Source organism: Primulina tabacum, chromosome 17 (assembly GCF_025594145.1).
Source record: "Primulina tabacum isolate GXHZ01 chromosome 17, ASM2559414v2, whole genome shotgun sequence".
NCBI lineage: Eukaryota > Viridiplantae > Streptophyta > Magnoliopsida > Lamiales > Gesneriaceae > Primulina > Primulina tabacum.
The window spans coordinates 31,241,455-31,264,876 of NC_134566.1; the positions used below are offsets into that span (position 1 = coordinate 31,241,455).

At 33.6% G+C, this 23,422-nt stretch overlaps 2 protein-coding genes across 8 annotated transcripts; both read right to left on the reverse strand.

Annotated features, from left to right (window-relative positions):
• Positions 1-8,190: 8,190 nt before the first annotated feature.
• On the reverse strand, positions 8,191-11,220 carry LOC142530894 (uncharacterized). The gene is made up of 3 exons (XM_075636799.1): positions 10,986-11,220; positions 10,476-10,634; positions 8,191-8,837 (listed from the first exon to the last, which is right to left on the reverse strand). Exons 2-3 carry the CDS (start codon positions 10,608-10,610, stop codon positions 8,394-8,396), a joined length of 579 nt encoding a protein of 192 aa, XP_075492914.1. The 5' UTR covers positions 10,611-10,634; positions 10,986-11,220; the 3' UTR covers positions 8,191-8,393.
• An 8,777-nt stretch (positions 11,221-19,997) lies between these two features.
• Positions 19,998-23,406, reverse strand: LOC142531454 (OVARIAN TUMOR DOMAIN-containing deubiquitinating enzyme 5-like). 7 transcript variants are annotated; one of them, XM_075637578.1, is made up of 3 exons: positions 23,263-23,406; positions 21,854-21,961; positions 19,998-21,037 (listed from the first exon to the last, which is right to left on the reverse strand). In XM_075637578.1, the coding sequence occupies exons 2-3, from the start codon at positions 21,955-21,957 to the stop codon at positions 20,155-20,157; spliced, it is 987 nt and encodes a 328-aa protein (XP_075493693.1). In that variant the 5' UTR covers positions 21,958-21,961; positions 23,263-23,406; the 3' UTR covers positions 19,998-20,154. The 7 variants fall into 7 exon arrangements, with proteins under 7 accessions (XP_075493693.1, XP_075493688.1, XP_075493694.1 ...); XM_075637573.1 differs by having other exon boundaries at positions 21,854-21,966; XM_075637579.1 differs by lacking the exon at positions 23,263-23,406 and adding an exon at positions 23,205-23,223 and having other exon boundaries at positions 21,854-21,966.
• Between the last annotated feature and the right edge of the window lie 16 nt (positions 23,407-23,422).

Genomic DNA, 23,422 nt, shown 5'->3' on the forward strand with positions numbered 1-23,422 from the left:
TTAAGATATTATTTGTGTAAAAACTAATAGTTGAAACCCTCACAACTTAATCATCATAACTAAGGAGACATTGCAACACAAAACTTAAATACAAGCAAGCAAGCTAGCAACTCAACAACTTTATTGAAAATCAACAAAGTACGTACTAATTATTTCCACCTTCATATCTCTATATATATTAAGATATAAATTTGCATGCCACCCCATTATTGTATTATTGGATCTTTCGAAGCATAGATATATGGAGCTCTACAAGTTTTGATTGACATTATCAGTGGTCGACGGCATGCATGGAGCTTCAGCAGGGTAAATTTTCTTGTTTTTACCACTCTTATTAACGTCATCAACAGCCATCCTTGCACCATTCACATTGTTGCATGGTTCTCCTATTCTTTCTGGTCTTCCTCATCCATTTTCTGCTTCAACTTGTCCTTCTGCCGCTTCTTCTGAAGTTGAACTTGCCCGTAGCTCGCTCCGATGGAAGACATGCTTCTAGAAATGATGTTACAAGCTAGAGTGATTAAAGTTGAAATGTGTTATGGTTTGGCTGTGGCGGGGATATTTGAATGAATTTATAGTCAGGGTTTGTTGCCTTTTTGCTGTTCAAGCTAGCTAGCAGATTAATATTCTTGTTGGGGGCCATGCATGCGAATGATTTCAGCGGTGATATCTGCGGAAGGTTTCATCTGTTATTAATGTCTGCCGTTTTAACCTTGAACTTTTCCAAGTTCCATTCATCGTTGTAGGGGAATCAGTAATTTGAGATCAAATAAATAATGAAATGTAAGGGTGTGTTTGGTTTGCAGGATGGAGGACTCCAAGTTTAATTATCCGGTTGGCCCTCATAGGGCCCGCAACTGTACATGTATTTATTGTGATGCTTCATCACACTGGGGCCTGTGATAATTAACTCATCTCCAAGATGATGGTCTGTTCTTATCATACCCTCATATATAACAATATATGTATATGATATATATACATATATATATATATTTAAACAATATGTTATTTTTTAAGAAAGTTCGTTGAATAGTAACAACAATTATTTTTTATTAGATTTATTTTCTCATTTTTATTTTACATATTTATTAAAATAGAAATATGATCACCATTCTTATAATTATTATTGTTTCAGTATTTATTTCTTATTATTTAATAAGAAATAGATTTCATATTAACTTATTATTATCTTTATTTAATATTATTTTGTTTATTTATATTCAATATTTTGCAATTCATAATGTTATCTAAATAAGTAGTTCATAAATTATATTTTATTTTTAAAATAATATTTTTCAAACATACCAATCTGATTTATCTAAATTTATTAATTTTATATAAAAAAAGTTTGTATATATTTAATTAGTTATCTATGTAATTTAAGAATATTGTATTAACTTGGTCTTAATGCTTTTGTAATTTTTAATATATGTTGGTGGTATTGTAGTAATTATATTAAAAAATATAAAATAATTTTAAAATCATAATAAACATCATATAATATATCACAATATTTTATTCAACCTCGACTTTCACATGATTAATTCACATTATTATCATTTTTATTACACGTCCTTGTGTTATCTTATCAGAGCTCGCCTGGCCTTCTCTAAGTTATATTCGCTATGCATGATTGGACCTTTTGAACTGACATATGTTACATGTTGTGGCCAATTACATCCATAATTGTATCGAGTATATATATATATGATCGAGTAAGTGGACTTAATTCTCTCAACCTTGAATTCGATTTAGAAGCATCACAAATATTTTTCAATCATTCGATAATGGATTTCAAATGACATCTATTTTAGGTATATTTGAAATTGTTTGTCATGGTTAATGAATGTGTCTAACGTAGGCGAGAGTTAAAATACATAATTTTAGCTACTTTAATTGAAAAAACACTCCAATAATAATTCTGTAGATCCAAATGGAACATCGGATTAATCTACAATATATACAATCAGATCAAGCTTGCAGTGACTCAAGTTATATAAATGATTAAAGTTATAAATCGTCATGTTATATATATATATAGACACACACACACACATCATTCATCATCTTATCTCACGAGTAACACGTATAAGTCCTTGTACTCGGACCACATATATCGAATAAAATAATGATTCTATAATGCATGAATACTCATATTGTAGTAGAACTTTATTAATAGTTGTGGATTGTGGGATATATGTGTCATGTTATAATGAAAATATTAGTCCGATCTCTCTTGGCTCTCCGTGACATCTCGAGTTCCAATATGAGATAAGAACTCGAGTTCGAGAGCCCTAAATATCGAATATATGATAGAAACCATAATGACCTGCAATGAAATTTCATTAATTATTATTATTAAATATATGAAACTTGATTATACAATCCCAATGTCAATTTCCTTCCATGATTTGAACACAATGGGAACTTTGTTTGTCCTCAGTAACTCAGTATGAATTTCCACTTGTTTTCTGTGAGCCCATAGTGTAGTCACTTTCTCTGTGGATCCAACTCAACTTGTCCACAAAAGTATATAATTTTTTTAAAAAATCTGTTAAATATTTATCAAATCATAGAAAATATATTCTATTCTTGTCAAATACACTTTTGATAAGTGAGTAGCCCATCCTCCTCAACTTGTTAAAGACTTGCGCATTTTGGGATCTTTAAATTGCCACAAGTTACATGTGCTTTTTTTGTCCTATAAAATGAATCCGACTTCGTCTTAATTTTTTTAACTTCATTGAATACTATTCATTTGCATTTCAACGTTTTATTACTCTTATTTATGTATAAAAAATTATAATAGTATTTCCTTGCACAAATTTTTTAAAAATAAATAAATTATTATGTGCTGAGAATCTATAGTTAAATGGAGTCGTTTAGTGGAGGGAAGATGTGGTGATAAAAATAAGAATATGTTCCATTCAGACCAATACCTATATTATTTAATTTCATATGTCTCTCTCTTATCAACATATCTAGAATACTTTTTAAAACACTTATCAGATTAAATCCCATGTTAGCTCCTCATTTACATCAACTATTTCAGAAATATATGCAAAAGGGTTGCCTCTAATTGACATGTATGATTGATAAAACAATAATTCAACACCCTAATACCTTACAAAACCAAGTCCTTACTAACGCAAAAAATCTTACGAGACGGTCTCTGTTAAGATTGAAACTCAGACCTAACTCAAACCCCAAAAACTAGCTCAAGAGAAGAGGATTGTCCAAGACCATATATAAAACTCCCAGGTATTTTATCCAACTGATGTGGGACAACTAACACACCTCCTCAAGCCCAGAAATGAACATCTGGAGCGTGAAGTTTACAAATGACCCAATTATGGGCAGAACATGCGACCCAATTATGGACAGTCCAACACATAATGGTGGAACCTTAGCTCTGAAACCATGTTAAGATTGGAAATTAGACCTAACTCAACCCCAAAAGCTAGCTCAAGGGGGAAGGATTGTCCAATACCATATATACAACTCTCAGGTATTTTATCCAACCGATGTGGGACAACTAACAGTCTCACATGTTAATTTTGTGTGACTAATATTTTATTTTGGTCATCCATGAAAAATATTATTTTTTATTATAAATATGAGTAGGGTTGACACGTATCACAAAAGAACGAAAATATATTAGAGAGATTTTACTGAATATGTAGTGAGGATCGTAACAATCTGATATTAATATATTTATGAAACAACATTAGCAATCTAATTGGGTTAAAATTGAAATGGAGAGGTTATATGTCTAATATCATATATGCTATATGTTTATATTGCGTGTGTATGTATCATCTTTTTTTTTTTTTTAAATTAAAATTCCGTCAAACAATTCGCTACAAAAAGATTGAAAAGCCCATTTTTTTTCTTTTTCACGTGTAGTCTTGTATTTACAGCTGCCAATCTGTCACCACAAGGAACATTGTGAAGAAGAAGACGTTACATTTTGTGCCGAATGAGCCAAAAACGAATATATTCTCCTCAAACAAAGAAAGAAACGGCAAAACTGTATTAAAACTTCCCGTCCCATAATTCATATCTTAAATCATCAAAATCCAATAACTATTTCGACAAAAATACCATGTAAGAACATTGTAAAGATTTTTTTTTAAAAAAAATAAAATAAAAAACCATATAACTCTCTATATGAAAGTAATGATCTTTCAAAATCACGTGTTTTTTAAATTAAAAAAAAAAAACATAGAGCTTTAAAATACTTTAATTTTAATTTGGGGGGGTTTATATACACACATATATATACACACACACATATATATATATATATTCCATAGGGATGATAAGTGCAATTTACCCTAACATTCTCCATTCTACTCCAACTTACGAGTCATAAAGAACGATGTGACACACAAACAGGCAAACACGGGATATATTCTTGTCTCCACAAACGGAAATGATCATCTCCAAACTTATTGATTGCGCACATTTTCAACAACTCTCCGATACACATATACGTTTATATACATACCCACAACGATGCTACCAATAAAAAAATATTATCCGATTCGATAAGATGTGGGTAATCAAGTACTACTCGATTCGCCGGTATTGTGTTATCGGACCAAAAATTATTTGACGCTCGAGCCTATCTTAGATATATTAATAAAAGATGTCATTAATATATGTAATTAAGTATTAAAATCGAATCAAAACTCATTGCATGTGTGTCACATGCTCATATTAATATATCTGTTAAAATGCGATTTTTTCCTCAAAATGTTAAAATAATTTTTAAATTACATCCTTTTTAGAATAGACTAAATTCCATTTCACAACGTTATTGTGTAAAGACCTGCGTAGATTGGGACAACCTATATGTTATAACTTATCCTTAGATTTATAAAATTGTATACGTGGAAATACCTTTCATATCATTCAATAATCTGCAGGGCGACGTAATATTAAATCTTAAGTAGGCTTTGTTTGGGTATGGTGACCTACCTCCCTTTTGAAGATCACAAAAATCTAATTTTACTTGAAGTTTAGTTATTTACAGATAGAAAGCTTTTGGCTCAATGATTATGTACTCACTGTGTATTAGGACAAAATAATTGAAACTCATTTATCCAGTGTTAAAAAGGGGGGTGGGATGACAATTGGACTCACGAGGTTGGGATAAGATCTATTATCAAACGACATCGAGTGTTGTTTACCTGATTAATATAGTTTGTAGGTTATTGTGTTAGTCTAAGAGTTTATCTGGTACACATCGAAATATAGTAGTTGTAGGTCCTCATGTCATTAAAACTAAATTATCTCAATCCAGCGGTCTTCACCGGGGTGGATTTTGGTGAGTCGAGAAATTGTCAACCCAACCCACCTATTTTATGATGTAAGATGGAGTCCGACGGACCTAACTAATTCATTTTGACATATCTACTCAACTGAGAAATAATGTTTGAAATGTAAATGGAAATGACCAGATGAGAGTAAAATTTGAGTTATGCTGACATGTTGTCTTAATAAGGCTAAGGTTGTAACCCAATCTTTATGTTGGAGTTCCCATGAACAAACATGCTTCAGACAACCTGTTTCAATGACTGAGTTTAGCACTTTTGAGAAGAACACATCCTTCCCAAAATTTAATTGCACAATATTTATTTGTCTTGTTTTCCTACTTACATTACCATTATCATTATAATTATTATTTATCTTGTATTATTTCTAAACTAATTTTTGAATTTGATGAGTTTTAAAAGCAATATTTAATATGTAAGTAACCCCCGAACAATTTTTCTTTAATCACTCGAACAATAACTTTAAATTCAAAAATTATTTTAGAAATAATACAAGATAAATAATAATTATAATGATAATGGTAATGTAAGTAGGATTGATGAGTTTTAAAAGCAATATTTAATATGTAAGTAACCCCCGAACAATTTTTCTTTAATCACTCGAACAATAACTTTAAATTGGGCCTTTCGTTTGGGCCGTTACCTTTTCCTTTCTCCTGCTGTATAATTGAGTATTATGAACTAACCGAAGATATATACATTCCAATTCAATTTCTCTTTTATATGTTTTGTCTGGAAATAAACTTCATCTTCCTTCGGACACTCTGTCCATAAAAATAATAGGCTAGTTCATCTTACTTGTTTTTGGTAATAAGATTATGTAGCGTTTGTATTTTCCGTATAATCGTACTCATAGTGAAAAATGTTACTCGAGATTTTTTTTTCTTTTTTTTATTTAAGAGGAAAATCACAGCCGTTACCCATATGTGCACACGGCATAAAACATGCTAAACGGTAAACGCAGTAGTCTGCAGTCCATGTCAACCAGGTAAATTATACTAGACAAATTTTATGTGACTGACTCACTCGAAAAAATATTTTTGGGTGTGAGTAACCTAAATCCAATTTAACATGAAATTCAATGACGTTCCCAAAATTCAGAAGGGAGTGAAGAAAGATGTTAATTTATGCTATCACTCTGAAAAAATATTTTTTGGGTGTTAGTAACCTAAATCCAATTTAACATGAAATTATGTGAGTTTTTCATATTTTTATGAAAATTAACATATTTATTTATTATCTAAAGATTAACATTTGATCATATTATATGAAATGAAATACTCTAAATATACCATAAAATAATCCGTGAAAAAGGTACAAACGATTCCTGAATTTTCTCAAATTATATTTGAAGAGACATATTTCAAATCCATATATTTTAAATATATTTTTATTATTTAAAAAGTAACATCATAAACTTCAAATTCACGTTTTACTATTTATATAATATTTTATATTAATTAAAATAAATTTCAAATTAACTAATAATAATAATAATATCATTTAAAATTCATTAAATTTTGTAAAAACGGATGAATAAATAAATAAAATATTAGTTTAATATTTTCACTCTTGATCTCCCAAAGTACAACATCAGATAAATTTAAATTTCACATGCAAGAAAAACCATAGCTTATATACAAATATTAACATTATTAATCAAGCGGAAAAGAAGCCATATGTAACAGCAAGGCTCATGGACGATTTGGGTTCTTCAATGGCCAAAATCTTGAATAAATTCTGGTGACCCTTGATCGCCTTGTGATAACTGTCTCTAATTAAAGAATACGAATACCCTTTCAACGTCTTCCCCAACACTCCCACACAAGACAAGAACTCAATATCTTCCCCACTTTTTCTCGAGATTTTTACCCTCCTTTCATACTCTTCTGCAACCAAAATTGCTATATCTGCCATTATTTCTTCTTCTTCTCGAATATGGAGCTAGTACTTTTTATACTTTTGGGTGCTTCATTCCGATGATTTCTTGATATATATATATATATATATATTTCTACCGGGTCAGGGAAATTAATGGATAAGGTTGCCAGGTGCATCATCATATGTGGAGGAGAAATTTTTTTTAATAGTAAAACTCAAATATTGTCACCAGCCACCGACCGAGGCATGTTTTTTTTTTTTTTTTTTGGTCGCGTACTCTCGAATACCACGGGCCGGAAAGTAGCCATTAGTTCTGACTATTAATTATGCTGACTTTATAATTTACAGTGATTACTTTTATTTAATTGCAAAATAATTATGTCAATTTTAATTTTTTTCAACTAATTTAATAAAACAACCTTTTAATTTCTTTGAAAAATAAATAAACGTTCATGCAATTAAAATCGAGACTGAAATTAGTCATATCACGGTATTTAATATTTTCAAAGTCAGAATTATATAATATGGGGTTTTAGAAAATCAAAGTATTTTTAAAAATAAGATTCATAATATAAGAAATAAATAAAATTATATCCCTTTTCTGGGTCTTTCTTCCTCGGTTCACAAGAATTTATTTAGTGACACGTGTTAAAAGTCCAATTTAAAGTCACTCCTAATTTAATGTTTTGTATCTGTGGACTGTGGTCCATATGCCGCTTGTCATCTAAATCTTTATTGAAAAGGAGAAGGGACAGATGGATGATAAATGTGAACTAAAACGAAATGTCAAAACTTAAATAATGTAGCATGTACAAGAACAATCAGCACTATTCAACTGCATAAAATATTGTAAGTTTTACATTGATTGATCCATTAATTTTTTAAATACTCTTTTTATGATACTTTTGTATTTTTGTTGACTAGATCTCTTGTGATACGATCAAACTTTATCAAATGGCTTGGGAAGTAATATTGAAGAAAATTAAATATCTCTCGAGATTTAGTTTCCAATTGCAATTTAACCCTAATGAATATTAGGAGTCACTTCTCATACACCAGAGTCTACACCATGCTTGAGACATATTTCAAACAAAAACATAAATCCTAAATTCACCTCGCCAATGCACAAAGTTGGTCTAGGTTATATTATTAATGTGGTTATATGTTAATTTACTTCTTCCTCTTCTTAGGTGGTTGGAGGTCTTCCTCCTCCTCGTCTTCATCATCGTCCTCATCCTCTTTGTCATCTTCTTCCTCAACGACTCCTTCCTCATCACCACCGTCTTCTGCATCTTCATCCTCATCCTCATCATCATCGGCCTCGTCATCATCATCCTCATCGGGATCGCCTCCATCCTCCTGTTCATCGTCTTCATCTTCACCATTTTCCTGAGCTCCGCTAGTTGGTCCTCCTCCGTTACCCTTTGTGGGGCCACTTTTGTTGCCGTTAGGGTCAGGGATTCTTTCATCATCCTCATCGTCGTCATCATCACCTTCACCTTCACCTTCACCATCTTCGTCTTCATCAGTATCCTTGTCCCCAGCATCGACTACCTCATCACCTTCACCATCTCCTCTCAGCTTAGGTTGGTTTTCCAATAGCTTCATGCATTCCTTAAATTTGGAAAAAAATCCCAAATAACAAAAAGTTATCAGAGTATCAACTTTTGCTCAGGAGATATATATTACAACTACGAGTCAATTTTTCAAAAATACAATAGTCTTATAACGATTACCTGTGCAGCATGGCTTAATATTTAAAGACAAGTATCATAATATGGCAGATGAAAAACACAAGTTACCATGTCATGAATGTGATACTTTTTTTTAGAATGGAAATACAATACTTTCGATATGCTTTACGGGAGTCCCTCTTGCTCCTTTATTCGATAAAATAAAATATTACATGCTCTACGATAAATGGCAAAAACTTGTGTGAGACGATCTCACGGATCGTAGTTTTGTGAAACTGATATCTTACTTGGTTCATCCATGAAAAGTATTACTTTTTATGCTAATAATATTACTTTTTATTGTGAATATCGGTAGGGTTGACCCGTTTCACATGTAAAGATTCGTAACACCATCTCACAAGAGATCTACTCACGATAAATATAGTTGTGTTAAAAACAGGAAATTAAACAAAGCCAAACGAACGACTAAATCACGAGGTTAGTATGCCATAGAATCGAACAAGTTATCACGCTCAAGATCAAGATCAAGATCAAGGTATAAAGAATCAAACCTCCTAGCAAAATTTTTAAAAGTGATTTGATTATTATCATATTTGTGTTTGAAATTATAAATTGGAGTCGAGCTCGAATACATCTAATTATTCATCCGCACCGAATTGAAGCTAAAAATATTCTCATAGATGACTCGTGCTTGATTTAGTTCGTTTGCATCCTACAAAAGATAACTGACAAAAAATTGAGTAACAAATCCAATTTCAGTTGGGTCCTTCGGGCCTAACATTGAAGATATTTTTAGTTATTTAATTAACCCCAAAAAGCGGGTGATGTGTCCCATACGGAAAAAGTTCTTCTAGGAAAAACATATTATTCTAATATCAGAATTATATTATACATTTAGTTTAAAATAATCTTTATTATATTATAATGTTTGGTATATAAGGATCTTGGTTTGGAATATTCGAAATGGCCAGCTATCGTACATCGGAAAAAAGTAATAAACCGAATAAAAATAAATGTAACCACCTCTGCCGTCAATTGAACCGGCTATTTCGAATAACTAAATATAATTGAAGAATATGTTTTGGTCAAGTTCGTGTTAAATATTTTATAAAATAACTTATAAATTCCTACATGATATTTTAAAATTAAACACTTGGATAAAAAATCATTTGTGTTATAGAAAATTCATGTGAGGAGAAAATAAATAGGAAAAAATGAATTTATAGAATAATATAGATATGAAATTTTGAAAATAATACCATCAAAAGATCTAAATCTCGAAAATCCTCCGTATAGAAAAAAAAAAGGGAAGTAAAAATTGTGCTCATTTCTAACAGATTTGACTCAAAAACTCCAAAAACAATAAATAAACAAGATATTTGGACAATTTATAGAAAAGCCATTTCACTGCGGATTATGCTTAAATAAAAGGGTAATCAAAATATGCACAAAAATTAAAAATTTCTTCTTTTGATTTAGCTGCTTCAACACGATAAAAAAAATAATTTCTTATATATAAAATAAATAAATAAGACAAAGGTGAAGTGAGATCTGGTACCTGACTAAGGCCTAAAAGCTGAGATTTAACCAGGGCAGAAACCAGCAAAGCCACCAACCACGCTTCACCACACATTAGCACGGTCTGCTTAATCATAGTTATCTCGGCCACTGTACCGCAGTTAATCTTCTCCATGACTAAAACCACAACAAAACCCACCTACGAAATACTGACCGTTAGATCTACTAAGATTACTAACCAGAAATATCTCTATAATAATAATAATAATAATTAAAAATAGGTAATCGGCGAAGAAGACAGAGCACCACTTTCCAATGATATAATTTTAGCTGATTCGTTGATTTCATGGAACGAGAAAAATATCGCGTCAGTCAAATTACTGCGAAAACTTGAAATCGAGTAAAATAATTTCACACGAGATTTCGCCTTCGCAGTTGAAATTTTGAGAAATCATGACAAATTATACAAAGATCTGAGTATATCGAGCTGAAATTAAAGCAAAAAACTAAATATTATGAGTTAAATTCAGGGTTTATGGAGAATTCTTACCCGGAGTGCGCAGATCTGAGGTTTGATTGAGGAGATCTAAGGGTTTAGAGAGCTAAAAGTCGGAGAAGCAGATATTAGAGCCAGCTTTCATTCTGGGCCGTCCGATCAAGCAGAGAAAACTACAGAGACGGGAAGATGTAATTATATTATTGTATCTGCAGGAAAAGAAGCTCGGTGTTGTGGTGATTCTGGGTGAGCTGACCGTAATCTTCCCAGAGGAGAATCGGGCAGCGTTAAAAACAAGCGAGATGGGCAAAATATCCTGGAGTAAAAGCTGCCCGTTGATTAGGTATGGGTTACAGGTGCATAAGTTTGTTTTATTTATTAAGTATTAATTTCATCAGTTTTCACTTGGACTTTCTTTTTCTTTTACTAACACGACTTATAAATTTAAATTGATAGGACGCATATATTTAATTGTAAAATATAATTCAGATATACTCGATAAGTTAAATATAGATGATATATGATAATCGAAACTAGAAATATTTTCTCAAATAAATTATAATTTTTAAATCCAAATTACCATCCAAATGTAGCCGTAAAAAAATATTGAAGTTTAATTAGAATTATATACCAATGATGCAAGATTTCATTATTCAAACATGTATGATACCCTCTCCGATTTTGTTAACAAATTTCCAAATCGTTAAATAGTTTACATCAGTTAGATTAAGTTCTTTTGAGTTGAATTTATTGACTTGGGCGATCTTCCCATTGAGCTAGTTTTTGGGATCGAGTTATGATCAAGTCTCAATCTTAACATGATATCAAAGACATGTTCTAATCCTGATTAATGTTATGCCCAAGTTTCAATATTAACATGATATCAAAGACTGACTCGAATCCTGATTAATGTTATGCGTTGAACTATCTGCTGTCATATATGGAACAAACCATGTGTAAAGAGTAGGAAGCAACAACAGTCAACAAAAGATAAAACCTTTTAACCCAACTCGGGACCTGTATAATAAACAAGATGACAACTTTTTCAGCTACTTGATTATGATTATCTTATGTATTAAATATGCTTTCGGGAGGGATCTTAATTTCAGGTGCATTTGCATACTTTGAACAGAACTGAGAGTGCAGAATGAAAAAGCACCAAATTGCTTGGATGGAATGAAATCTTTTTCGACTGTAATTGCGGTGGATTCCAAATACATGCCCTCCCATCAACCCAACCGAGAGACCGAGAGAGGATAAAGTAAGAGTGCTTACGTAGTTTGCAGCTTTTGTGACAAGGTTCACGTAATCAGAACGAGTATCAGAATCATTGCCTAGAATTACCAAAATCCAGAATTTTACCCAAAGAAAAAAGCCCAAAAAAATTTCAAGCGCCAAACTCAAGAACTCATCCAAAGATTTATAACGAAGCAGACAAAAACAAAAGTACCCGGTGGAATCTGGTAGCAAACCTTCGTCACGACGACCAAGCAAAGATTCACTGAAATGTACGCAGTTCCTTTTTTGGCGGAGGAGAAATCAATATCAGGTACACATACAATTGGAGCCAAAAGATCACAGAAATGACTCCAATTTTAGCGAGTTTGAAATGTGTTATATATATTAGTTAGTTAATAATAAATAAAGAAGTTAAAAATGTAAAATGAGCATTTCAGTCCACATCAGTTTCAGTTTATTTAACTCACATTTTTTTATTGCACACATTTATTTTAATTTACTTAAATAATTAATTATTCAAATTCAAGTTTTATAATAAATAAAAAGATACTATCAAACCTATTCGCCCCATCTCCGTTCCTGGGCATACTAAAAATAATTTTGGGAGTACACACGGTCGGACAAGAAGATCGATGTTTGTTGAATCTGTCAGCAACAATCTTATTGAGTTAGGAAGAAGTTTGGTCCATGTTATTTTTCATTATCTCATCGTACAAACCAAACGACGGACGAGCGAATAACAAATTATTCGATATCTTTTACGCAACATATTAGATAAGAGTATTGTTAAAAGAGAGACGAATTACAGACGTCTATTTCCCATAAAGTCCGCAATTCGATTCAACACATACTTATTGCACGTTTATGTGAATATAAAGAATAATGAACTAATGCATACAAAAAATTACCAATTTGAAGCTCCTAAAACCGCAAGTTCTGTTAAATAGTCAATAAATTCGTCTCATCTCCCACACAAAACAAACTATCAACGAAAGGGAAATAAATTGGCAACCAGCTCAATGTATACGCGGTTGAAAGCCACAAAAGCTGTATTCAGTTTCTATACTTTTGAAGGCTCGGAAAGGGGGCCCTTGAAAGCTAACATCAATTCTTTAGCATCATCCTTGAACCTCAAAATATACCTCTCCATAAACTTCTCACCAGACATGCATAACATAGTTGAAACACTAGGTAATCTTTTTACAAGCGTCTTCGATTTCACCACTTGCAAAACTCTATGTCGAGGTAATATTCTCTTCTCCATGCTATACATCAAAATACATGGCGAACCAACAATCACGGATTTGTTGAGCATAAGAGTGTTCAAGAAGAACTCAATTCCACATCTTAATCGTGTTTCTGACGATTTGAAGAGATTGGGTGACTTGATAATCATTTTTGAACATTCCAATTTGGAAAAACTGAAGCTTTGAAACACTTCGTACTTCTTATGGAGAGTCTCAGCGCGATTACCATAACAAGCACGAACACCGTGAACCAACATTCTTGAACCCATAACAAATCCCAGTTCAGTAACTCTTGAAATAAGTGATTTGAGTTTGCTTTCACCACCAAAAAAGAGCCGTGGCTCATTCTTCAAAAGGACGACCAATTGAGATCCGACAATACCACAACTTTCCAAATATTTGACGCTAGATAACAATTTTGATTCAGCCCCAATCACCCAAGAGTACCTCGAAAGGATACGAACCAGGTCATCATTAATATTACATTTACTGCTCTCCGGTAGGTTAAGCTCAAGAACTTTTTTGATAAGCTCGATGACAGGCTTCAGCCTTTTATTCAAACTGCTACTGAGAAGCATCGGGTTCTTGGAAATGAACATAGCGAGATGAGGTCTAGGGACGCCAAGTTCTTGAAAATATACGAACTTTGGTTTGAGAATCTTTTCAACATCTAATAGAAGAAGCTTAGGATGAATATAAAGCAATGATCTGATTTGAGTGTCTGAAAAGCCATGAGTTTTGAGAAAATCAATAGCCGCTTGAGGTTTGTTATAGGATTTGACATGTGAAAAGCGGCTAGTAATGGTAAGAGCTCTCTGTTTGGGACTCTTCAAAAAGTCAGTCAAAAAATTAAATAAAGCATGGTTTTCTGAATTTGAGCGTGGGGTTGACGAGTAGGTGCGGTTCAAAGAGAAAGAGAATAAAAAATTAATCAATGGGGAAAGTGGGTTGGTGGGGTTCGAGTGGAAATTGCGAAAACAGGAAGAAAAACGTGAGTGACAGCGGAGGGTGAACATGATCTATGGATTTATTTTAAACTTTCAAGGAGCTAGAGTATTTAGATTTAAACAGGTAATGAATTGTTATTGATGCCAGACATGACTATCCTAAACATTTCTAAGCTCGGTATAAAGAAGCTGAGTATTTCTTATTTCGAGGACATGGAAAGCAGTATATAACCAGCAGTAAATTAGATAAGAAAATGAAACAGAGAGATCAAGATGGAACTCTCAACAGATGCGCAATACCTGTTGGCCCACCTGAACAATCAAAATTACGAAAAAATCAAAATCAGTTTGAACGTCCAAGAATTCACCAAAATCCAAAATATCCAATCTCAGCTGGCATATATGGAACAATCAATGTGTAAAGAGCAGGAAACAACACCCAAGGACGAAACCTTTGAACCAACCCTCTGGATTTGTATGATAAAAAACCTAACCTTTATAGCTACTTAATTTCAGGTGCATTTGCATACCTTTGAATGCTACTAATAATACACGTATAACATAGAAAAGCAGAAGTGTCCACTTTCCAGTTTGTCCAGATTGAAAGTTGGAAGACTATATCTTGATCACACAATTTCCCCCATTGGCAAAATCACTAAATACAAGGACCATATAAACACTGAAACTATTGGATATAGTTTAAACGAAGTTATGAAGATTACAAATCATAACTGGAATAAAATATTAAACTAAATAAACAAATTGGTAAATGAGCTTAGTGTTAGAGCAGGCATTTCTCGCAGAACCAATACACAAGCAGCGAGGCCATTTCTAAAATCCTCAGTTGGTAGTCAGTATTCTGATCGTAGGACCAGAATACCAGTAAGGAATCAGCCTCAAAGCTGTAGTTTATGAATACAGCGGAAGTGCCCATTCCTACTTCCTTGAAGAACTTAAGGAAAACCATAGACGGTGTTGACAAGGACTAGTACTCCAAGTGGTGGACACCTTGACCCCAATTCATCAAGAACAGTAGTTGATCCTCGGTTACCAAAATCCGGTTCAGTAGACAAAATTATAATAAATTTTACCAGACAGAGTTACCAGTACAGAGTGATTTAATCACAATTTTCTTAAAACAGGAACAAAGGTGCTTTGAAACTCAAATTAACGTCCTTTTGCCGACATATAATGGTAAAAATCAAAAGCAACAAATCACAAATAACCACTTTAAGCCGAATTAGTACCTGAAAGTCATCACATTTTAAATGAACTGAAACAGAACTGAGAGCGCAGAACATAAAAACACAGATTATAAAGTAAGAGTGCTAGATGAATTGTACAGATTAGATATACTCCATATTTATAGGCTTTGTGAAAGTTCAAGTAATCAGAACAAGTCTCGAAACCACTGCCTAGAATCACCAAAATCCAGAATTTTACCCTAAGAAACCCGGATAAAAAAAAAAGCCCAAAATTTTTTCAATAGAAGGATTAATAGACAAAAATGCAGCAGCTTACTTCGCCAAATTCAAGAACTCATCCGAAGAAATTCAGAAACAGCAAAAATGAAGGTACCTGTAAATGATTAAACAGTAATGGAATTTGGAGGTACACCTTCGCCGCGACGACCGAGCAAAGTTTGCCCTTTTAGCGGAGGATAAATGAATTTGAGGTAAAATTGTAATTGGAGCCCACAAGATCATAGAAATCGTATATTGGCCTCTTCCCTTACTTGTATTGGGATTACCGACAAAAATATTGAAAGGAAAGGATTTCAAATTGCTATATTTTTAGGAAATAATCTCTTAATTATATTAATTAATTATAAAAAATATAAAGGTAGGGATTCCAAAACAATTGAGATGAATTTAAATTTTACATTTAAAATACTCATACAGTTCATATTAATTGATTTATATATTTCTCACATTTAAAAAATCTACCACTCAAACCTATGCTCCCCAATACTTGCCATGACCCTCTTTGAATTCTCATCAAATGCATAGCTCTTTCCATTTTCAAACTCGTCTGCATTGCTTATCATCGCCACATTCATCTGTTCACAATAATCAATCCCGCGACGATGACTTCTGGAATCATCTGGTAAACCAATGCCAAGATAATTACTACTAAATGTTTTAAATTCCCACAAATCACGATCATCATGGCTGGCTGCAAACCTCGTGGACACATTCGAATTATTATGGACAACACTAATATCTTCGATTTTTTCGTCATGACCATTAGTAGGCGAAGAAGCATCTTCTTGTGTAGCCACATTGCTCTTTTCCCCCTCAGCGGTTTCCCTATACTTGTTGAGGTAATCTTTCAAGGGTCCAACATAATTCTCAAATCCCAAGTGTTGTCATAGCCCACAAGAGATCGTCACCGTTTTTGGTCTTTCTCTTTTCCCTTTGACATTTATCCGATGCTTCGCCTGTAAAAAAATTCGATCGGTGCACCAAGAGATCATCAGACTATATGATTATACAACAGATAATCAGATTTCATACAAAAAGATTGATCAGTGGTTACCCGTAACGAGATTAATGAATTCCGAGACACATTCTTGCACAGTGTGCTTTACTTCTTTGGAAATCTTGGCATTTGCAGGGAGGGATTTCTTCATGATCCGGCTTACATTCGCAATGGGGAGGAAGCCGTCTTGTTTCTTCGTATACGCAATTGCCGTTGAGGTATTATTTTGTATTCTTTTACCTGTCATGGAGGAGGAAGAAGTAAAAAAACTAAAAAGAAATAATGGTGATACTCTCGTAATTGGATAGCCCAGATCAGAGCCAATATGCCAGGTACTTTCCTCACTAACCGGGCATTTCTTCTCTTCCCGGGTAATCAATAGCCTGGGCTCTCATACAAGCACCCGGGCACCTTACCACCCGGGCCACCTCGAGAATTGCACCACACTCGAGTGTGATTAATACATGTTGTCTAATCTGTCAGAGCAATATGGGTTTGGAGTGTTCTAAAAGTCATCAGAAGCTATAGTATGGGCAGCCGACTTGCCATACTTAATAGGTGGCACTGGAAACGAGGTACATACCTCATTTTCTACTATAAATAGCAGGTATTAATGTCATTTACAGATTCTGAATTCTTTAAACTCTCAAACACTTACATATACCTTCACGTATATCGCGTGTGTACATCTTTAACCTGCTGACTTAAGCATCGGAGTGGTTACGCTGGATACTTCTCCGACGTCCATTCACGAGTTCCTTTCTTGTTTGCAGGTGTTACCGAAGCCATTATCTTCACTCAAATTCCTAAACACTAAATTATTGATTTGATCCGGTGGAGTTCCTTTACCCAGCTCATCCATTTCATTGAGGTCACATCATTGGCGCCGTCTGTGGGAAATCTGAGGTTAAGACGTTGATTTGACTCCAACCAGAAGAACTAACCAGGACAATTCCCGGGCTCCTGGAGATGGTGCACATACTTCGGGACAAGGTGGTGCTCCTCCCACGGGACCTAACCTTATCACTATGTCTCCGGAAGATCTAGCTCGAATTGTATCTGATCAAAAGGTGCTCAGCTCTCATATTTTCGTCTCTACGAAAAACCACTACTTTCAACCACACATGCGACCGTGAAGCTCTCTATATTTATATCCTTTGCTTGACATAAAAACAATTCCATAATAGAGTCTTACAAAATATGAAAACAAGAGTTACATTAAGAATAAAACTCTTTTAACCAAGTACAAAATATTTAGAGATAAATACCAAATTAAAAACAAAATTTCTAATATCTAGAGATAAATTAACCAAAACTTATAATCTAGAAAGACAAAATTGTAAGTTATAATATCAATATAGCAAAATAATTAAGGAATAATATATTTTTTCAATGTGCCTCTAGAACTCCAGTTTGAAGTTGATTGAAATTGTTCCACAGTGTCGTAATCTTTCATCAACTTGTGGTATTGAATGGCTAACACAACGATCAAAAACATATTTGTTGTGGCCACAATCCCGGCAAGCACGCTGATACAACGATTAAAATGCTCCTGGATCTATCTTCGAACAACCCAATCTGATTCATAATCGGTCCCGGATTGATTCTTGACCAGTTCTGAATTGATCCGACCCAATAAGCTTCCTTAGATAATCAGGTTCTACCGTTATGTGTTGTATTGCTCATAGTTGGGTCACCCGTTCTGCCCATAATTGGGTCATTTGTAAACTCCACGCTCCAAATGTTCGTTCCTGGGCGTGAGGGGTGTGTTAATTGTCCCACATCGGTGGTATAAAATATCTGAGAGTGGTATATATGGTCTTGGACAATCCTCCCCTGAGCTAGCTTTTGGGGTTGAGTTAGGTTCAAGTTCAATCTTAACATTTTTTAAGAAAACTAATTATGCAAATATATTGATATATACGTATTTTGTATAAACAAAGTGGATGAAATACGGTAGTTATGTTACAAATTATATACTTATTAAAATAGGTCTTTATGATATTTTTCATTAAACAAAAATATTATTTTTTAAGTTGAGAACGATATTTTTATAAAATTAAATTGGTGTCGTACTACTAAAAGCCTCAAAGTTTACATAAAATAAGTATATTATATATATATATATGGTAGAATTTGAATTTAATTATAACTTTAAATTAGTATTATATCACGTATTGTAAAATAAGATTAAGAACTTTGACCCAACATGTAATAAAAAATTAAAATTTAATCGTTTATTACCGTGAATAAGAAATGGGAAAGAAACCACTATATTATTTTCATGTACGTTTGAGGTTAGAACATAAAAGAATTTGATGGTGGATTCATGAATGACAAGCCCAAAAAGAAGCCCATCAGGTCAAGATAGTGACTTGAGTTAAGCCCAAAAAAGAAGCCCATCGGGTCAAGATAGTGATTTGAGCTAAGCCCAAATGGGATGAAGAATTTGTACTGTAGCTAACCGAATATTCCTTATGCTTCTGATTGGTGCCGTGGAAATACACGAACGATAAGGCCACAGGTCGTAGCGGGCGTCATTTAATCGACATATAGAGATGTTTTAATTAATCCATAAATGAATAATTTATTATTTTAAATAATATTTTATAAATGAATAATTTATTATTTTAAATAATATTTATTATTCAAGTAACATAAATTTAATTACATAAAACATAAATATTGTTAGTTACGCTCCATTTTATGAATAAATTTTATACATTAAATGAAGGATATATCACACAAAAGGGAGCACACACATCGTTAGCCATTTTAAATTATAACTAAATAAAGATTTTTTTATTATATTTACTCTTCTTTCGCTGATTATGGTTAACGTCGACGGCAGGACGGACACAGGAAGCTGTAACCTAGGTGTTGCTTTGCCGTATAAACCAGTAAATCCTATGCCGGTGTTAGCAGACAGTATGGCCTGACCAGGAATGGGTCATTGGCCAGAGGAATAAATTTCATTTCGAGAAAGTCGGAAGGACGGGTTTCAGATTAGACAAGGAAAAAAGTTACTTGTCAGTAGTAATATGTTATAGTCACAAAACGAGCTCTCATTGTCCCTTACAAAACTAGTTATAGTTTGCCACCAACGAAAAATGAACTATCTCCATGATTTTCACCTAGTGATTCGGTCATGCTGAGTTAAATAAATTTGTATTACTTCTCTAGCATAAAATACATGACCACGTAAATATAGTAGTTTGTGAAAAAAAGTCTGCAATAAGAAGAAAAAGAATGGCTAAAGAAACAGGACAACAGTAAGTTAGCTGCAACTCAAGCATGGTGAGATAGCAACTATTGAGTCGTAGCGGGAACAACAGAATTATAGTGCTCACCAAGCCCAAAAGCATGCCTGTGAAAGGACAGTAGAATACTCGACTTTGACGATGAGCCGGTTCCATTGCTTTGCTTGTATTCCTTCCCCATTTCTACGGCAGGAAAAGATCCTGAATATATCATGATATGTTTCTTTAAACAATGGGTTAGAGCACCGAGCTCTAGTTGTCCTCCCCATGCCGCAGTAGACTCGATCTCCCTGCAATATTTTTCAAACCTCTCAATAATGGAATCTGCAGATTCTCCATCTGCAGCATTCTCGGAGTGAAAAAAGGGTAGAAAATCTGATGAATTTTTCCGCATATAACTAGCCACCATTTCCCGAAGTTCTTGGTAAGTACAAGGAGAGGAGCCTCCAGAACAGAGGGCTAATTGGTCCTCAACAGCTCGGTAGAGACAATGGCCGTCGGCTTTTATTTCATTGACTGTAAATCCAAGGGGTTCGAGTTTCCGTTCTAACTTATCGTCTTCAACAATTCGATCGTTTACAATCAGGCTCTGCTCTTCTTGAATTCTACGTTCCCTGGCTGCCTCCTCTTGGGCTCTTTTTTCACGTCTTTTTGTGTGCTTATTCGGTTTTGGCGACTGCTCGGCTTGATTCGTGACCAAAACCCCGGCAATTGCGTTCACAAGATTGTCGATATCTCCCTTTTGTTTATCTGTATTGCCATTGTAGCCTAACGAAGCCAATTCCTTAGCTTGTGCTTCTTTAAGCTTTGTTGAAAGTCTAGATATCTCTTCATCAACTTGCTTCTTCTTGGCTTTCTGTTCGGCCTTGCTACCTTTTGCCGAGGCCTTTTTTAATGCAATTTCTTTGTTCTGTAGATCATTGGTCTCTTTTCTGCAATTCAACAAAGTCCACTTGAGTTCATAACAAATTTCAGTGTCCAAAAAAAAAATACATAATCAAAGAGCTCTTTGAGGGTCAACAATTGTAACAATCATCTAATTCAAAACTTCAGAGATTTAATAGACAGCAATAGCAACTAGAGCAAGAAAATATTGCAACCAAATCTACCAGATACCAAACAAATTAGCCTCCAGTTCTGATGGAAATAATCCAATAACCACATCAATTCATTTCACCCATTTATAGAAAGGGTTCGGGGAGAATAATTTCATTCCCAAAGCAAAAAAGTGTCTTTGTTTCTTTTTTCTTTCCTATGTTTTCCATTTCTCACTTATTGTTTGTTTGTTTAGGTCTGAAACTATGTGACTGGTGGAAAGGCGATCTAATGATACTTCAACAAAGGATTGTCCAAGAAAAACGCAACATGAGTTACAGGAAGAAAACAAGGAAACAAATATCAAACACAAGTAATTTGGATAAATTGGTTCGAAAATCCAAATTTAAATTGGGTGTGGATGAAGGCAACGAGTTGATCCATTACATGAGATTTATTATTCATGACATCAATATCATCCAAGATCATTGAGAGGTAATTAATTCATTAAGTTTATTCACGAAATATTTATCATATCTACGGGATTAAATCTTGGGTTGTTGCAAATTAAAAAAACCAATGAGATTATGGAAGTAGATATTCTCGCATTTATTACCACTGAACTATTTGTTCTTTAAAAGAAACAAGGTTAGAAAAAACCATTTAAATATGAAGATGCATCCATGAGCGTGTGTGACTGTGTGTACATTCACCTGTGTCTGGAAAGCATCTCTTCACGAGTTTCTTGCTTCTCTGGAACTGCATTTTCTGAAACCTCCTCGGACATTGTATCTTCCTCTGTAGTTGTATCTGCCATTTATCTATCCTGAAATCCAGGTGTTCAATCAATATTGGGAGCAATTTACATCGATCAAGATTTCAAGGCTAACACAAAAGAGGAGAGTAATAAAAAAGAGAGAATAAGAACATAAAATGCCAAGAATTAAATTAGTTTAAGAACACAAATTGGTCTTGGATGTTAAAAGGGTATGATTGGATCTGTATAATGAGTTTGTAAGTTATGCAACATCTCCAACATAATCAATATCACTTGTTAAAGACGTATCAAGATCAACTCCAGATATTCGTCTAGATTAGTATCGGGTGGATACAATCCAATCTTACAGAAAAAACCTACCTTCGTTTAAAAATGAAATTTCATTATTATTTACGGCGATCTAACCATCCATTTCGCATGAACTAAATATTTAGCATCTAACTAACTTCATAGGGCACTCGGAATAACAAACAAAATCAAAGAAACATACCAAAATATAACTCATCAACAAAGGTCCACCCATCGATTTTCAGCAATCAAATATAGAACTCTTCGTATGCTTTTACAACTCGGCATGCTTACTAATTTTCTACATCTCCAATCTTTTCTCCTTAGCTCACATTCAAACAAGATCATGAAAAAGATCTTTTAAGAAATGGAGATGTTTGGACGCATAATTACACTTGAGAAATTACGAAGGAGAGTTACATGTCAGAGAAACTTAGGCAGAAAAAGTTTTAGGAGCTTTTCAGTTTACATAACATAAACACAATATTGCACCACTTTTCTGGTAACCAGAATGGAACTTACACGACAATTTTAGTAAAACATATTAGAACTCGTTTCATTTAGTAATGCACCAAAGTAAACAATATGACAACATGAGAAGCCAAAATCGACGATGCAGAACAACGAAAATTAAAAAGGACCAGTGACAAAACAGAAATTTAAACTACCACTCAGTGAACAACAAAGGCCGTAAAGTTTGCCAATTCAAGAACTACAAAATAAGACCCGCACCGGCATTAATAAGATAATTCAACAGATACCAACAAAAGATCAAATCTTTTTCTTTTTTCCTGAATTAAGTCGAGCTTAGCCCACATCATCGGATGAGTACAACATTAAAATTTCCACTAAAACCCGATAAAGAAAAGCCATATAGCAACCGAATATCGAGGTGGTTAAGGCCATGTAAACAGCAACAGATGAAAAACAGACCCAGATAGTAAAGTTTTCAACTATATTCTTGCAATATATACAGATATGCACAGATAAATACACACACATATACACACAGACAAAGTGTTACAAAGAGAAAGGGAGGCGAAGACAAAGTATAACCTGACTAATAAGCAAGACGTCAGCCGCTTTTAGAGAGAAGTAGAACGGGGACGGGGAAAGGGTTTGGTCTTATGAAATCGCCTGATTTCTTTTTTCCTTTTTATTCAATTTTCTATATTTCCTTATTCAGAAAAATGCGTACGTCTCTTGTAAGACGATC